Source organism: Onychostoma macrolepis, chromosome 15 (genome assembly GCF_012432095.1).
Source record: "Onychostoma macrolepis isolate SWU-2019 chromosome 15, ASM1243209v1, whole genome shotgun sequence".
Lineage (NCBI taxonomy): Eukaryota > Metazoa > Chordata > Actinopteri > Cypriniformes > Cyprinidae > Onychostoma > Onychostoma macrolepis.
This window is the reverse complement of record NC_081169.1, coordinates 25157020-25175349: the sequence shown is the minus strand read 5'-3', so window position 1 is coordinate 25175349 and position 18330 is coordinate 25157020. Positions and strand designations below refer to the sequence as shown.

The window sequence follows — 18330 nt, the reverse complement described above, 5'->3', positions numbered from 1 at the left end:
TTTTCCACAGTCACGAACAGAATGTTCAATATTTAACACAGTCACTTCAGGTACCGTAATTTCACTCACCCGTTTGTTTCCACGACAAATCTTTGCAAAATGTCCTGTTTTGTTACAATTCCTGCACACTGCATCCTTAGCAGGGCATCCGGGAAAATTAGCTGCGTGCTGCTCAGATCCGCAGCGGTAACAAGTGCGTGCACGGGTAAATTTTGGAGGTCCACGCGAGGCATTGACTTTACTTTTGCTCCGTCGGAACCGGTTATGTTGTTGAACTGCTTGTACTGAGTTGTCGGATGACGGGACCATAGCTTTAGCCTCCGCTGTAGCAGTTTCAATTTGCCGGGCGACAGTCACGGCTTTCTTAAGGTCGAGTGGCACTTCCAGCAGCAGCCGTTCTCTGATGCGAGATGAATTAGTCTTTTCGACCAGCTGATCGCGTATCATCTCGTCCTCCATCGTGCCAAATTCACAGGTGGCAGCCAGTTCACGTAATGCAGCGACATACTGATCTGTGGTCTCGCCCGCGCGTTGGCTCCGTTGGCGGAAGCGGTAACGTTCAGCAACCACATTAACTTTAGGGACAAAAAAATCCCGTATTGCACTCAAAGCAGAAGCATACGTATCGTCTCCCTGATCACTCACGTTCAGGGTGTAGAACAATCTTTGACCCTCGGCTCCGAGGCAGTGTATCAGAAGAGCACGCTTCCTAGCATTAGGCAGCTCCTCGCCCACGGCCAGCAAGAAATTGTCGAAAGTTTTGATCCACCCTGTGAATGGAATCGGTGGTTCACCCGGTGTTTGCAGGAACGGGGCAGGTTGGCTGAGACTCAAAGCCATCCTCGTCGCCAATATGTTGAGTGTATCAATAAAAGCAAATGCACTCAGTGTTACCTTCTTTATTCACCACCATGTACTACACTCGTTCCTTTTTCTTCTCCACCTTAACTCATACTAGAGCTCCCTCTAGAGGCTTACTCAGAACACCGCAGGGGGGCAGGGGGGCTCGAGCCCCTTTGAGGTCCGACGGTAAAGTGTTTTGATTGTGGACTATAAAAATGTCTCCACGATCTGCTTTTTTGAAGAAATATCGTAGTATCATACTTCAGCGCGCATTCTACCAGCTGCAGTTCTGGCGCCGCCGTCTCTATATACTGTACAAGGCCACATACATTCACATCAGTGTTAACTCAGCGGTAGATTTACTCTCACGGGACACCGCACTTAATCGCAGTCTCCAAAAGTACATTATCTGCATCTGCTTCAAAGACTTACTGGTTAAACAATTCATTTGTGTGCTGTTCTGAGGAGCGCCTTTTCTGAGCACATACACCCAAAGCGCGTGCTCTAAAAAGCCCGTCAAACAGCGCTTGATTACTGAACTAAGTTATGTTTTGTGCTAATACTGTCAAAACACACGATGTTTATGTATAGACTCAGTTGGTTGTGTCTAAAATGAAAGTAAACAGCTGAGAGAAATGGATGCGTGTCTGTAGATGCGTGCAGGTCTTAAAGGGACAGTACTAAACATGCTGCCGACTGTCATTAAAGGGATAGTTCACCCTAAAATTGTAATTCTGTCATTATTTACTCACTCACATGTTGTCCCAAACCTGTATTAATTTCTTTCTTGTGCTGAACACAAAATAAGGTATTTTGAAGAATGTGGATAACCAAACAGTTGCTGGTTCACATTGACTTTAACAGTAGAAAAAAATACTATGGAAGTCACTGTAGACCAGCAACTGTTTGGCTTTTCACCTTCTTCAAAATAGCATTTATTTTCAGCAGAAGAAACTCATTCAGGTTTAAAACAACTTTTGAGTGATTAAATGAAGGTATAAAAATAAAACACTAGCCTATTTTAATTTTGGGGTGAATTATTCCTTTAATGTTAATAAAACACCAAACACAAAGAGAAAAATCACTCACTACTCTTGTCTGAAAAACTTTAATACAGTTGCTTTAATAGGAATCAATCTATACAGGGTTTTATTTTTATATTTGTTCATTCAATTTCTTGAATGCTCCTGCTAAATACACCTATTGTAGACTACCTGAAAATAAAACACTGTTTATTTTATTTGTGTGTATTTGTAATGTGTATCTTTGCGCTCATTTTTTAATAACAAAAATACAATAATGACAACAATTTTTATAGTTTTTATCGCCTAAATATCCGCCATACTTTTTTATATTTTGTTACCTTGAAAGGCTTTGTCTTTATAGTAGGGAAATTAGTTTGGCTGTACTGCTCAAACAACTTGCAAAATAGAAAATCCAACATGACAAAGAATTGTGATAATATTGTGAATCGTAATATTTCTAAAAAAAAATCATGATATTTTTGCCATATCGGTGGATCCCTTTAGCGTCATGTTTTAACTTGCAGGGATTCCCATAGACTTCTGACCGGAACCGGCGGCGTTGACATTTGAGTGCAGGAAAGCAGACCGCAGTGTGTACGGGACTCGAGACTATGATAAATAGGAATAAAAAAGAAAAGGCTGCAATAAATTAGTTATGGCACGGCGAGTCGATTGGCGTCCCCCAGGTCATATTTAACTGATTTTTTTATTTTAAAAACCACTCGTTGCCTGATATCAAAGTGCGTCTGTGAAACAGCGTTCAGCGGTGACTTTAACAACGCTCCAGCGAGCAACAGCAGTAGTGTATTCCTCGGTAATGCTGGTAAATTCCTTGTTGATGATGATAAACGTATTTAATGTGGTGTGATTATGTTTGGTTAATCAGTGATTAATAAGCGCAATGCGATGCAATCAACCTATTATTTATTTATCTATTTATTTGTTTGTTTGTTTGTTTGATTATTTATTATTTCTATTTATTTATTAATAAGTCAATCAATCAGTGATGCTGACGTCATTGTAAGGCGCGATCCCAAGGTCCACTGCGATTTCCCGCTCGGTAAGTAGAACAGTTAATTAATACAGATGGGAACAATCCTTAAATTTAGGGTACAAAAACTGTATAATCAGGTCAAGAAGTTGTGTTTAGAACCTTAAGAATTGCAAGGTAGCAGTTTCGTGATGCAGTAAATGACAGCAGATATTATAAAAATATAACGTGCTGCACCAAATGTGTAGTCGGCTAACGTTAGCTAATTAGATTCAAGCTTGTTTATTTTATTTTTTTCACATATAATCATGCAGGATAATATAGGAGATTGTATGATTTGTAATTATGATGTGTGTTCAGTTACCCATATTACAGTAAGTTAGCTCGATCACAACACTTTAGCCATTTATAAATGTTCAGATGAAGAACAGTGTTGCCAGATTGGTGTGTTTTCCAGTAATTGATCAAAATCCACACAAAATTATATAGTAAACACACAAATCTTACCAATACTAAACTATACAAATTAATTCATAACTACAACAATAACATTTGCTCATCAAATGGCATAATAAAGCAAATTAAGTGTTCTCTCATTTTCCATGTCTGTCATTTGCCTTAAAGAAATAAAAGAGTACAACAGAAATATCAAAATGCCACCTGTCCAAGCCCATTTTATCCACGTAGTACAACTCAAAACTGCCCAATCTGCCAACACTGACGAAGAAAATACTGGTAAAAATGTAAGGAGTTCAATATTTTTTTTTTCCTCTCTTATCAGGTCCTTCAAATTTGCCAGCTTCCAACATTCTCCTTTATTTTAACCTCCCTCCACACACACACACACACACACACAAACCAAAGGCACTTTTAAGAGCCACGTCTGTCTTGTTAACCTGTACTTGTCTCTCTGTAGCTCGCTCTATCTCTCTCTCTATTTACATTGTTCTATCTGTCCATCTTTCTGTTTCTCTCAATAGGTCCTACAAAAACTCTATTTTAACACATTGTCTGTCTGTTTTTTTTTTTTTTTTGTGTATATTTCTTCTTTATATTTCTTGTCAAGTTATGATGAGGCCCAAATTCCGGCCCGGCCCATCTTGCCAGACTCCTAATCAGGCAAGCAGGAAAAGTTGTTATGTCTGCTTTGGAAGTCTGTCCACTAAACAAAAAATAAATGACAAAGTGGTGTCACTGGATAGCCAGTGGGGGCAATCTGTCAAGAAAAGCAGAAATGTTGGGCGCATAATTAGTTCTGCCCGTATTGCAGTTAGTAAAATGCAAATTTTTCATAAGTGTTATTTGAAGTGTAACTGAAAGCCCATGTTTGTCACATAGTAAATATCATAGACTGTTAGCAGTATGATGTGGCCTTTATAAACTTAGTCTTATGTCATACAAGGAAGACTCTTTGTCTTTAAATTGTGCTAAAGTGAAACAATAAGTTGTGTTCTCTGTCAAATAATGAGTCAGTCATGTTGGCAATGGTAGAAACTGAAAGAGTACCTCTGGCCTTATCTGAAATTGAACTTTGATCGTATTAAAAAAAAAAAAAAAGATTAAATTTAAAGTCCATTAAATGACCTTAAAATAAAATTGCTTTATACAGTACTAATGTATCTAATAATTCAGTGGGTTTAACTAATGTGTAGTAACGGCTTTTGTTCATTTCAGGTGCAGAAACTTGAGGCAGTGGGTTACAAGCCCATTTTATTTATTGGAAAACAAAATAAAAAGGCTTCAAATAAGTGGGATGCAGACATAATTACCCATCTGCACCCCACTCCTCTCACAATAAATTTTTTGGAGAAGATGCGAAGGGCTTATGAATTTATCTTGACTAAGGGTAAGAGCAAGATTTGTGTTCAGAAATTATTATTTAAAATACATGTATTTGTCTTTGTTAATATAATACAGATTTGAAATGAATGTAAACTTGTATTAAAGCAACCTCCACAGCACAGCAGCTGGACAGTGACATCCCCACAGCAGAGCAGCACAACAGCCCCGTCAGGAGCAGCGCAGTGGTTCCATTCTCACAAAGGAGGCCGAGACTGTATTTATACTCAACCTTGTTTCTCTGTCTTCCCCACACTCTCCAACTTCTCTCTCTCCTCCATCTTCTACTACTTTTACAGCTGTTCTTCCTCCACAGTCTTCTCCACCTCCACCTCCACTGCCATGCTCTAAGTCTTTGCAACAGAGGAAGAAAAGGACAAAAACCTCAATCTGTTCACCAGCACCTTCTGCCACCTCTGTCTCTCCTCCATCTCTTATCCCCACAGATCTCTCCCTTCCACAGTCTTGTCCTCCACCTGCTGCCTCTTCCATCTTCCAGTCCTTGAGTCAGGAGGGGCCAAATGTGAAGAAGAAAAGAAAAGGTACGTTTTGTTTTGCCGTGGTATACCTTAATACACACTATTAATATAATTTGCTCTCAGACAAAGTTGACTTTAGGCAAATTAAATTTATTCGGGTTATCAGGTCATTGGTAGCCATAGCCAATACACAGTGATTTGTGCTTTAGTTATTTAGCTGTGTTTAAGTGGACAGTGTCCAAGGGCTGAGGTTAATGTCAATCACTGACTTAAAGGTGCAGTAGGAGATCTTGGAAAATGCTAACTTTAGCCTGATAGCACTGAAAGCGAGCGTACCACCCTCCCTGCAAATTGCTGTCCAAAGCCATGCCCCCTGAACACATGAACGTACACAGATCAGACGATCAGAGACAACATTACTACAATACATCACATGTCATTAACCGGTGAGAAAACTTCATAGTAAAAGTACTACAATACCAGGAAGGAAGGTCAGGGTCTTGGGTCTACGCCTTCCACAGATTATATAAATACATATTAAATACATTTAGACCACTTAACTTAATGATTGCTATCGGGATGTGAAGAGACTTTCAACCAGCATAACAATAAATATTTCTGAAGACAATCACCTATTGCACCTTTAAGCTAGGAGGGCTTTTGGAGACCCAGCCCAGTACATTTAGCTTGATCCACAAAAAGCAGGGACAAAGTCACTTGGACACAAGTGGACAGGACCACAGATCACCTCACAAGTGAAATGACAACTATTAACTTGAGATTCAACTACAAAGCATGACACTCATTGCTTAAACTTTCCTTGTTTTTGATCATTAAGTTTGCCGAAAATGTAGTAGACAGAAGATCTTCCTGTTTGATAAAATAACAAAATGTGTAGTCGGCTAACGTTAGCTAATTAAATTCAAGCTTGTTTATTTTTTTCACATATAATTATGCAGGATAATATAGGAGATTGTATGATTTGTAATTATGATGTGTGTTCAGTTACCCATATTACAGTAAGTTAGCTTGATCACAACACTTTAGCCATTTATAAATGTTCAGATGAAGAACAGTGTTGGTGTGTTTTCCAGTAATTGATCAAAATCCACACAAAATTATATAGTAAACACACAACCCAGGTGAAAAAGACGTATTATTAAATGTATTAAAAATATACTTGAAATTCAAGTAGTATGTTTATAATACATTTGTATTCCCAACATGCTTATTTGAAGTGCATTACAAATATATTGAATTGCATTTTAATATATTTCTAAAAAGTATACTAGAAGTACTTTATATATGCTTAGTTATACTTCTAAAAAATATGCTAAACACAAGCATATTTTTTATGTATTTTAAAAAAGTATACTAGAAATACGCTGGTAATAAATATATGCTTAATTACACTTTTAAGGAATATGCTAAACACAAGCACACTATAACTATATTTCTAAAAAGTATAGTAGAAATACTATGTTAATAAATATATTCTTAGTTACACTTTTAAGGAATATACTAAACACAAGCATACTTTTAGTGATGTTTTAGTGTATTTACAGAAAACATAGGCTACGTTACCCTTACTTAAAGTATATTTTATGTGTACTTTGTGTAAGAACATAAAATGCTTACACTTTTAGTAGGTTTTTAATGTACTTTATATTGCAGTAGGCCTACACATGGTTATATTTTATCTCGCGTTATTTCCTTATCACTTCTCGCCTGGGTTTTGTTGTGAAACGTAGTTTGCGGATCAGACAGAGTTGTCGGTGATTCTTCCTATTGTGAAATCGTGCAATGTGAAAGCCCCTGTCGCCGATCCATCGGGCAGTGTGAACACAACAGCGACTGAATGCTACCCCAGATAGTCACGCAGTGTGAAAACAACAGCGACCCGACGAGTTTGAAAATCGTGCAGTGTGAACTCGGCATAAGAATTCACAACATTTTTTTACAATAGTGCTCTCATTATAACGTTATGTATATGACAGTTATTAATGTTCTGCATTTCTGTTTTGAGCTGCGCGCGCTGAATGACCGGTAGAATTAATCATTTGATAGAAGGTTTTTAATCAATGGGATTTAACTCATTTATCTCATATAAAATATGCTTCATTATTTATACTTGTGGACGCGTTTTTGACGCAACAACGTGCAAAAACACGGGAACTAAACTCTAAAAATTCACAGCGATTTATTATAATAGTGTTCTCATTATAATGTTATGTGTATATGACAGTTCCAGTCATAGTTATTACTATTCTGCGTAGTTGTTTGTCCTGCTCGCCTTGCGCACTGAAGAGATAATCACTGTTCAATAAAGCACTTTACTGCAGCGACTCAATCAAATGCATCTCATACGAGATAAATAATATATACACGATATATATATATATATATATATATATATATATATATTAGTGGTGGGTCGTTATCGGCGTTAACGTGCTGCGTTAACGTGAGACTCTTATCGGGCGATAAAAAAAATATCGCCGTTAATCTATTCTCAAAGTTGGGTTGGGAGCTGGGTCTATACTACGCAAGCTATGATGACTTTCACCTCGATATTTTAGCACGGATGTATACCTTGCCGAATTGCACTGTAGGGGGCGAGAACGAGTCTTCGAACCTGTGTGTATGCGTGCTAACATGGATGCAGCTATGAAACCGCGGGGTTTGCTTCAGGGAAAATTTATTTTTAAGAAGCTTCCCAATGGAAATCGGCACGTCATTTCTATCTCTGTGTTACATGGTCGCGCTCTCTGTATCGCGCGCACAGCGGAGTTCCGCCCCGGTGCGCACGCACAACCTGATATTGCCAAGTGCAACGTGTTCCTGGGTCAACATCTTTGTTGACCCTGGAACAACATTGTGATTAACCAATCAGATTTCAAGAACCAGTTTATAATTTTTGTGAAGTTTAGGATTATAATCAGTGTTTGCTTGTACATCAGTGTAATTCATCTATCAGTTCCTCAGATTTTAGGGATTACTCATGGGTAAGGTTAGGTTTAGGTGTAGGAATATGGTTAAGATTATATTTTTGGATTCAAATGTTGTTCCAGGGTCAACAAAATATGTTGACCCAGGAACACGTTGCACTTGGCAATATCAGGTTTGGCGGTGCGGCACACACACAAACGTAAGCGCACACACAAGTGAGCACACTCGCACTCCTATTTGTAAATATTAAGCCGCAAAACGTCTATTTAAATATGACTTCTGTGTGTCTCTGTGTTAATGTATGGCACAGACGCGCGGGTTTGTTCACTACTCATACAGAAGACCGCGTGACGCTTGCGGCGATATTAACGTCTGTCGTCTCACTAAATGAGGACATAAATACATGAACAACATCTCCAGAACTGCTCTGAGAGTCACTTCATGAGCATTCGAGCGTTTCATTTGAGAAAAACTATCCTCACGGCAACCCGTCAAAATAAAAGTTCGGTTTCACTTGAAGACATTGGGCAGAATGTAATAGGCTACTACTACTAAAACTATTAAAACCTTATTTTTAAGGAATAATCATACATTGTCTTCAATGTTATTATCAATATTAAATTCTTGATGACTGCTAGTTGTTTACTACTAGTAGTGAACTTATTCTGATCTACTTGGCAGAATTCAAATGAGCCATTTTAATCTAGATTAATCTAGATTAATTCCAAGATTACAGTGAGATTAATCTAGATTAAAAAAATTAATCTATGCCCACCACTAATATATATTTTATATATATATATATATATATATATATATATACTTGTATCCTACCTGATCGAAAAAAATCCAGTCTTTCACTCTGCGTCAGTTTGAGTCTTGTTAAAGTTTTAAATCCTTGCCTCCAAGATGCTCCTCTGTCGGTCACGGATTATGGAAAGTGAAACTTAAATCTATAGGGGTGGTTGGATTTATTCACACACGTTAAAATATTTATTTAAAGCTTTTTTTTTTGTTTTTTTGTTTTTTTCAGATTCTTATTTACAGCATTATCATAATAGGCTATATATTAACTTATTGGGAGAAAACCGGTAGTTCTATGTGAAATCAGACATTGAGCACCCCATATAGCCAAAATGGTATGATCATAACACCCCGCGAATATTCGACTGTAAGATTGGGAGTCGAATCAGGCTCCTCGAATCGAAGCATCGAATCGTCGACTATTCGGGGTCACCCCTAGTACACTTTAATGTATTAAAGTGTTGTTTTTAAATATTCCATACTATTTTAACAGAGTGTTTTCTGCAAGAGCTCCAGCACTCACTGAGCGATATCTCAGATGATGAGGCATCACCTCTTGGAACCTCAAGAGATCCTCTCCCAGCTTCCTCGAGCTGGAGCACACGACAAAGTCTCTTCTCAGAGAGGTGGAGGGCAGAGAGACCCCGTCTGGTGAACACCGCTACGGCACAAGAAAATGTGGCAACACGCATCTGCCAACAGTGTGGGAGCAATCCAGCTGCTGTCCGGTGTTGTGACTGTCGACCACGACCCTTCTACTGTGCTGAATGTGATGTCAGCATGCACACCAGACTTGTTCTCCATAACCGAGATGCCATGACTCCTAGGTTCTACCAGCCACTGCCTCCAACAACTTTTGTCATAGATAAGGCTCTTTCCCATTGTGCTAAGTTCTGGTTTGTGAGTGTACAACACACATTTCATTCTGAGAATCGTTAGGCCTCATAAGCTTTACTATTTAAATAATGCCTTTTTGTCTCGTATTGTTTGATATTGAATTGAAGCTTTTTGAGCATCTCTTCTATACTTTTTCAACAATGTACTTCATTACCATTGAACCATTACACTGTTATATTACTCAGTCAATACAAATGATCTTAATTCACATGTTTGATCTTTTTCAGTACGGCTTGTACCTGTGGAGATTCCTGACAAAATTTGTGGTTGTTCATCAGAGTCATTGAGGGTCAGCCCAGGGAAGACTGTTGCTGTGATCACAATGAATGGTAAGGGTGTGAAGATAAAAATCTATACATGCTCTACTCCCATAAGTTTGGCACAGGTCTGTATGTAAAATCTACATATGACTTCTGAGTAATGTTTAAAACGTATACAAAGTAATGTAAGAATTGTTTAAAGAATCCAAACCCTGATTAATCACATAAGGTTTACGTTAAAGTGGATGTTTTTTTTATTTTTCCAGGACGATATGATCTAAGCATGCATGAGTTGAGTTGTGAGGCATGCCAAGCCACTTGGGCTGCTGGAGTGGTCGACCTAAATCAAAGTGACTACTGGCCCGCGACCCTTCACTTTGCCACAATTTATGCCGCAGATGTCTTTTTCTCATTTGAAGAAATGAAGATGGCAGCACCAGGACTGTAAGAATGCTGGATCAGCGAACTGTCCGCTTTGGTCGTGTGTGTATTGAATTTATTTATCCTACAGTATTGTTAATCTCTTTGTATTGTGGGATGAAACGTAATATGTTTTAATGCTAATGTATTTGTTGTACATTATTAGCTGTTGGTTTCCTTAATTTTAATAGACTGGCAAGATCTCCACAGACAGTTTTCAGAAAAGTTTTTTTGAGTGGGAGGCTGTGCGATATGAGGTGGACAAAATCTGCAAGGAAGAGCCCTTCATCTGTACTGCGTGCACCCCAGATATGCTGGCGGTTTCAGTAGATGGAAACCGCAAGCATTACCGTTTTAAGAATGCAGCTAGGTATTTCAAATTGTGTATAATATCACACTGTTGAAACAATATTTATAAGAAAAAATATATCTTTAATGTGCACCAAGTAAAATTAGATTACAAGGTATCATAAACTTTTGTGTACCTGTTCTGTATTTTTTATTAGTATTATTTTTAATAGATCTGAAGAACAGGCCATCTTTGAAGACGTCTTTATAGCTAAGGATGAAGATGTGACAAGATTTGTGGACTACATTCACAAGACATCCAAACATGTAAAATCGCAGACGATTAGACTATATACAGGACTACACTTACCTCTTACTGAAGAGTTTGTTTAGGAGAGTCTTATTTTCATCAGCCATTTTCCATATTATAGGTCAGTGGAAGAGGTGTTTGTGGAGGGGAGTGGTCAGCAGCCAGAGAGACCTCCCAAAGATCAGCAAGCAAGGCAGACGAGGAGGGATTGGAGCTTGCGGTGTGTCGACACGGAGTGCTGCTCTGTGCTTTAAATATGTACAGGGGTGAAATTTTTGCCTATCCCCTGTACCTGCAAGAAAAGCTGGCCAGTAGGCAAATCACTTTTTTTTTGTATGGATGTGACCTGCAAATATTGGCCCTACCTCCAAATAGTTGCAAAAAGCTGCCCAGAGCTCCAGCACCTTCTTAACATGAAGCCCTTCCTTTCAGTCTTCCATGCCAAAGCCCATGATTTTAAATGCGAGGTAGGTGAACTTTGCTTTGTGATTATCAAAACTGAACATCTGCAAATGAATGTCAAAACTTTCTCAGCATTATTTTTTTCTTTTTTTTCTTTTTTTTATTCCTAATCAGGTGAAATGGAGTGGGGCATATCAGGATGGGGCTGGTTGCACTGAGGTGGAACAGTGCAATGCTTTCCTGTCTAGGATTGCGGTGACCACAAAACACATGTCCAAACCAGGTAAAATGACCACATACTGCACTAGTTACATTATTAAATAATAAGTAGGGGGAATATGGTAACATGATATTCTCTGTGTTTGCAGGACGCACAGACATGCTGACTCTCATGGCCATGCGCTGGAATCAGCAAAAGTTCAACAATTTGGCCACAGCACTGACCCGCCGTTATCAGAAGGTAATAACAGTAGAATTTGTTTTAGATGTTCATTAATGTATGTTATTAGTGTTTGAAGCTGTGCAGTGAACAGTTGGTTCTTGTTTTTGTGCTATCTGTGATTGCTTGTCATTGCAGACCACAAAAGCTCTGCAAAGCCAGGTGCAAAACCTAGAGTCTGTGAAAGTCGAATTGGCAGTGACAGAGAGCCAACTGGAAGACTGGCTCAATGATGTAAAGGAGTGGGCAGACGGTGAGGAAATGACTAGTTTGTGTGTGTGTGTGTGTGTGTGTGTGTATATATATATACATAATTGTTATTGTAATTTTTCCCACACATTTCTTCTCAGCAACAACAACCACAAATGATGTTGATGCCTTGGCTAGCAGAATTGAGGTGCTGGTGGCGAGTATCAAGAGACGTTCCCAGCGACTCTATAAAGATACAGATGGCAACAAAGGTCATGCCAGGATCCGCCGCAAGGTCAGGGAGGAGAAGGGGATCCTGACATCAGTTGTAGAGAAATACAACAGAATGGTTCCAAACACTGAAACTCTGTGCTTGGAAACCATTTTGTCTGGTGAGACAGCTTGGCCATGGCAGCTTCCACACAGTGGTATGTACACTAGTCTTCTGACAATTCTTATACATACTGACACATTACCCACAATGCCTCAAATGTCAATCTGCAACCCCATATGATTTTAAAGATTCTTTGAAGGTTGATGTATGTTTTTCTCATGCATTCCAGACTCTGTCGATCTAAGGACAAAGATAAAGGCATTCGACATCATCATGTCATTAAGGAGACTTCAGGAGGAGCAGAAGATTTTTGTTGCAGAGATGGACAACCATTGGAAATATCTTTCAACTCGTGCTGGTACCCTCAGAGAACTGTCCTGCTTGTTTGCCAGTGAGACACTGAAAAGTATGTATTTGTAATATATGGCACAAACTTAAGCATAGGGTTGCCCCTGACCAAAGATTTTCCTGAAAAATGAACTCACAAAAGACTCAGTTCCAGGGCTGAGAAAGAATGTTATAAGTTCTTTGAGCCATCATAACTGTTAGAATATTTTGATTTCAATAGTAAGATTCAGATTTTTACTAAATGCCATATTCCTATAACTACATAGAGGACATGTCCTGTCTAATCATTAAAGTAAAAAGCCTAGTAATGAAAACACATTTTATTGTATCATAAGTGGATGTAGCTGTACGAGCCATCATTACACTTTGCCCAAATCTCTATCCAATTGGTAGCTGAAAGTTGGCAATCTTGCTTGGAGTTGTCCTTATAAACTCTTTCAGTGTTCCAATTTTGAATTTCCTGCCCCACGTATGTAATTACTATGTAACAGGGACATATTAAATACAAATTAATCCAACTATGACTTTTCTGAAAGACTAACATTTTTGTGTTAGTATTAGGGGGCAGCCCTATTAAACATACACAACAATGATGACTTTATAAAGTTTCTAAGGGAGGCTTAATGTTATTTTGTTATTTCATTCTTCTTTTAAGATTCGCAATGTGGCCTAAGTGAAGAGGGTTTGAAAGGTCTGCAGAGCATCATCCACAGAAAGCAACGTAAAATCAGAGAAATGAGGGTGCAAGCAAGAGACTGTTACCTGCAAGTTTTGTCTGGAGCAGAGAACAACCTCTTAAACAAACTGTCAGCTGATGACTATGACAGTGACTTCGAAATTTCTGATGACGAACTGTAATCCACAAGACTGTGACACCTTTTTTTTTCTTGACAGTGACCTTGACCTTAACCCTGAATCTAAAGCATGTAATAAAATCTGCTGTTGATCACATTATAAATATAACCAAAGTGTAGTGTCTGTCTTTTTTCACTTACATAGAAATGAATGCATGCATGCCTCTACAACCAGTCAGTGCTGGAAATTCAGTGCTTTATTGTAAGGCTAAGTACTGTACTAAAGTATAGATTTGAGGTACTTGTCCTCTACGTAGATGATTTGTTTCTTCTCATGCCACTGTGTAGTTGTGCTAGGCTACAGTTCAAAGAAGAAGAAAAAAAAACTTTTTACTGAACTTGCAGCTCATGAAGAGATTGTAAAATATGGCATTTTGGTATAAATAAAACTACTCAGTAATAATTAGTCGATTTGTTGATTTATAAGTTGATCATTTTGTTCAAGTTTTTTTTTTAATTTTTCACATTATACAGACCCCCCCCCCGTAAAGAGAAAATAAAAAGCATGAAGTAAAGGTATAATAAAGGTTCCCTTTCTTTTACATTGCCATGTTGTGTGCTTCCATCTCCTCCACAAAAGTTAGAGAAGGCTTCCAGATCTTATAAAATGTCCCAATAGACCCTCTGATTGTTTGTCTGATTTTCTATAACTTAAGATGACCCATGACTTCTCTGATCCAGTGGCTGTGTCGGTGGAATAGGGTCCTTCCATTTAAACAACATCAGTCTCCTAGCCAAAAGAGAGCCGAAGGCCAACATGTTCATTTCTCTTGTGTTGAGAAGGGTGTTTTCAGATGCCACACCAAACAATGCAAGAAATGGGGATGGTTAAGTTGATCATTTTAATGGAAAAAAATGTCATATTTCCAGCTTAGAAAATTGTAAGATTTGCATTTTTTTAGTTGCTTAATAGCTATGTATTTTTTTTTTTTTTATAATTTTGAGGTTTCAACTGTTCACAGTATTTGTGATATATTTTTGGGTAATGTGTAATTTCTCACTATTTTCATAATTTTTACAAACCAAACAATCAGTTGAGTGATAGAGAAAATAATTAGCAGATTAACTCATTTTGACAATGATCATTAGATACAGTTGTCTACAAAATAGTTCAAAATGAGCTCCACCTCAACCAACAACAAGACTAAATAACCATGAGTAATAATAATCAAACGAAATATGATGCACAGGGGGAAAAAATCATTTTTGGTCTTCAGCCCTGGGTTGAGGAAAAACAACTGTGGCCACATGCCTGTGTCCTAGTGTAGGGTGCTGTATAACAATTGAAACCTGTTTGGAGACATGGAATAAGCAGCTTATGACAGGGAGACAAGCATGACAAAAAAACAACAAAAAAATCATGATGAAGAATCATTATTTCCCAACACTACATACAAGTTCACCCATTGCCATTTTGCTAAAGGAAAATGAATGATATATAAAGAAATAATATGTTGCCTAGACATGTTACTTTTAGCTTTTTTTTGTGTACATTTTTACTGTATTTCTGTATTCTGTTTTCAGAGTCTCACAGCACCATCAAAACCTAACATACGCATGTTGTAAATACAGAAAGGGGCAGAAATCAATAAAAATGTTCAGGCATAAATGTGACAACAGTTTGTTGTCCATGACAAAGATAGTACATCTGTATAGATTTTATTGCCCTTTCACCCCCAGGGGACCAGAAGTGCCCCCTGGAAGAGGAAAAAACGGCACATTTCAAATGGCTGTAACTCAAAGTCCAATGAGCATATCAAAGGGAAAAACAGCAGGACAACTACTTATCCTATGTTTAATAAATAATGTTGGACACAGTTTTCTCACATTTACAGAAAGTTTGTAAAAAAGTGTTTTAAAAAGTGTTCTTAGTAAAATACCAAATTTCGAACTGGCTCTCAAATATATCGTAAAGATTTGTACAATGAACATATTTAGATATCCCTTTGTTAATTAAATATAGTATTTACTTAATTTAATTACTAAAATGTTATTAAACTACGTTACCCATAAGCCTTTGTCACTCTGTCGATGGGACATGGCACTGTAAATTGTAGTTCCCTACTTGCGCTGTAGGGTTAGGGTTAAGATTTCGGTAAATGGGCCATTTCTTGCAACATAGCAATCCGTCATTGTTCAATGACAGTATTACTGAAGTCATAATGTCAATAAAACATAGTTTGCAACACGAAGCACATTGTATTTTTGCCTAAAAGTTAGTCCAGCCACATCGTGTCAAAACGTCACACTTACTTGTCCAAATATGGTCATTACGGAATCTTCCGGCTGAAGGTGGGTTATACCAGAAGGTTAGTTAAATATTTGTTTCTTCTCATGCCACTGTGTAGTTGTGCTAGGCTACAGTTCAAAGAAGAAGAAAAACTTTTACTGAACTTGCAGCTCATGAAGAGATTGTAAAATATGGCATTTTGGTATAAATAAAACTACTCAGTAATAATTAGTCGATTTGTTGATTTATAAGTTGATCATTTTAATGGAAAAAATGTCATATTTCCAGCTTAGAAAATTGTAAGATTTGCATTTTTTAGTTGCTTAATAGCTATGTATTTTTTTTTTTTATAATTTTGAGGTTTCAACTGTTCACAGTATTTGTGATATATTTTTGGGTAATGTGTAATTTCTCACTATTTTCATAATTTTTACAAACCAAACAATCAGTTGAGTGATAGAGAAAATAATTAGCAGATTAACTCATTTTGACAATGATCATTAGATACAGTTGTCTACAAAATAGTTCAAAATGAGCTCCACCTCAACCAACAACAAGACTAAATAACCATGAGTAATAATAATCAAACGAAATATGATGCACAGGGGAAAAATCATTTTGGTCTTCAGCCCTGGGTTGAGGAAAACAACTGTGGCCACATGCCTGTGTCCTAGTGTAGGGTGCTGTATAACAATTGAAACCTGTTTGGAGACATGGAATAAGCAGCTTATGACAGGGAGACAAGCATGACAAAAACAACAAAAAATCATGATGAAGAATCATTATTTCCCAACACTACATACAAGTTCACCCATTGCCATTTTGCTAAAGGAAAATGAATGATATATAAAGAAATAATATGTTGCCTAGACATGTTACTTTTAGCTTTTTGTGTACATTTTACTGTATTTCTGTATTCTGTTTTCAGAGTCTCACAGCACCATCAAAACCTAACATACGCATGTTGTAAATACAGAAAGGGCAGAAATCAATAAAAATGTTCAGGCATAAATGTGACAACAGTTTGTTGTCCATGACAAAGATAGTACATCTGTATAGATTTTATTGCCCTTTCACCCCCAGGGGACCAGAAGTGCCCCCTGGAAGAGGAAAAAACGGCACATTTCAAATGGCTGTAACTCAAAGTCCAATGAGCATATCAAAGGGAAAAACAGCAGGACAACTACTTATCCTATGTTTAATAAATAATGTTGGACACAGTTTTCTCACATTTACAGAAAGTTTGTAAAAAGTGTTTTAAAAAGTGTTCTTAGTAAAATACCAAATTTCGAACTGGCTCTCAAATATATCGTAAAGATTTGTACAATGAACATATTTAGATATCCCTTTGTTAATTAAATATAGTATTTACTTAATTTAATTACTAAAATGTTATTAAACTACGTTACCCATAAGCCTTTGTCACTCTGTCGATGGGACATGGCACTGTAAATTGTAGTTCCCTACTTGCGCTGTAGGGTTAGGGTTAAGATTTCGGTAAATGGGCCATTTCTTGCAACATAGCAATCCGTCATTGTTCAATGACAGTATTACTGAAGTCATAATGTCAATAAAACATAGTTTGCAACACGAAGCACATTGTATTTTTGCCTAAAAGTTAGTCCAGCCACATCGTGTCAAAACGTCACACTTACTTGTCCAAATATGGTCATTACGGAATCTTCCGGCTGAAGGTGGGTTATACCAGAAGGTTAGTTAAATATTTGTTTCTTCTCATGCCACTGTGTAGTTGTGCTAGGCTACAGTTCAAAGAAGAAGAAAAACTTTTACTGAACTTGCAGCTCATGAAGAGATTGTAAAATATGGCATTTTGGTATAAATAAAACTACTCAGTAATAATTAGTCGATTTGTTGATTTATAAGTTGATCATTTTAATGGAAAAAATGTCATATTTCCAGCTTAGAAAATTGTAAGATTTGCATTTTTTAGTTGCTTAATAGCTATGTATTTTTTTTTTTTATAATTTTGAGGTTTCAACTGTTCACAGTATTTGTGATATATTTTTGGGTAATGTGTAATTTCTCACTATTTTCATAATTTTTACAAACCAAACAATCAGTTGAGTGATAGAGAAAATAATTAGCAGATTAACTCATTTTGACAATGATCATTAGATACAGTTGTCTACAAAATAGTTCAAAATGAGCTCCACCTCAACCAACAACAAGACTAAATAACCATGAGTAATAATAATCAAACGAAATATGATGCACAGGGGAAAAATCATTTTGGTCTTCAGCCCTGGGTTGAGGAAAACAACTGTGGCCACATGCCTGTGTCCTAGTGTAGGGTGCTGTATAACAATTGAAACCTGTTTGGAGACATGGAATAAGCAGCTTATGACAGGGAGACAAGCATGACAAAAACAACAAAAAATCATGATGAAGAATCATTATTTCCCAACACT

The 18330-nt window shown here is 37.3% G+C and overlaps 1 protein-coding gene across 9 annotated transcripts; it reads left to right on the top strand.

Moving 5' to 3' along the window:
- Positions 1-2443: 2443 nt before the first annotated feature.
- On the top strand, positions 2444-14021 carry LOC131554108 (uncharacterized). Of its 9 annotated transcripts, XM_058799212.1 has the most exons (17): positions 2444-2682; positions 2861-2928; positions 3641-4705; positions 4807-4915; positions 5015-5240; positions 9424-9830; positions 10055-10156; positions 10354-10570; positions 10699-10877; positions 11029-11122; positions 11227-11572; positions 11682-11790; positions 11876-11967; positions 12085-12199; positions 12297-12563; positions 12699-12875; positions 13473-14021. In XM_058799212.1, the coding sequence occupies exons 11-17, from the start codon at positions 11441-11443 to the stop codon at positions 13673-13675; spliced, it is 1095 nt and encodes a 364-aa protein (XP_058655195.1). In that variant the 5' UTR covers positions 2444-2682; positions 2861-2928; positions 3641-4705; positions 4807-4915; positions 5015-5240; positions 9424-9830; positions 10055-10156; positions 10354-10570; positions 10699-10877; positions 11029-11122; positions 11227-11440; the 3' UTR covers positions 13676-14021. The 9 variants fall into 9 exon arrangements, with proteins under 9 accessions (XP_058655195.1, XP_058655190.1, XP_058655189.1 ...); XM_058799207.1 differs by having other exon boundaries at positions 4807-5240; positions 10354-10531; XM_058799206.1 differs by having other exon boundaries at positions 4807-5240.
- Positions 14022-18330: the final 4309 nt, after the last annotated feature.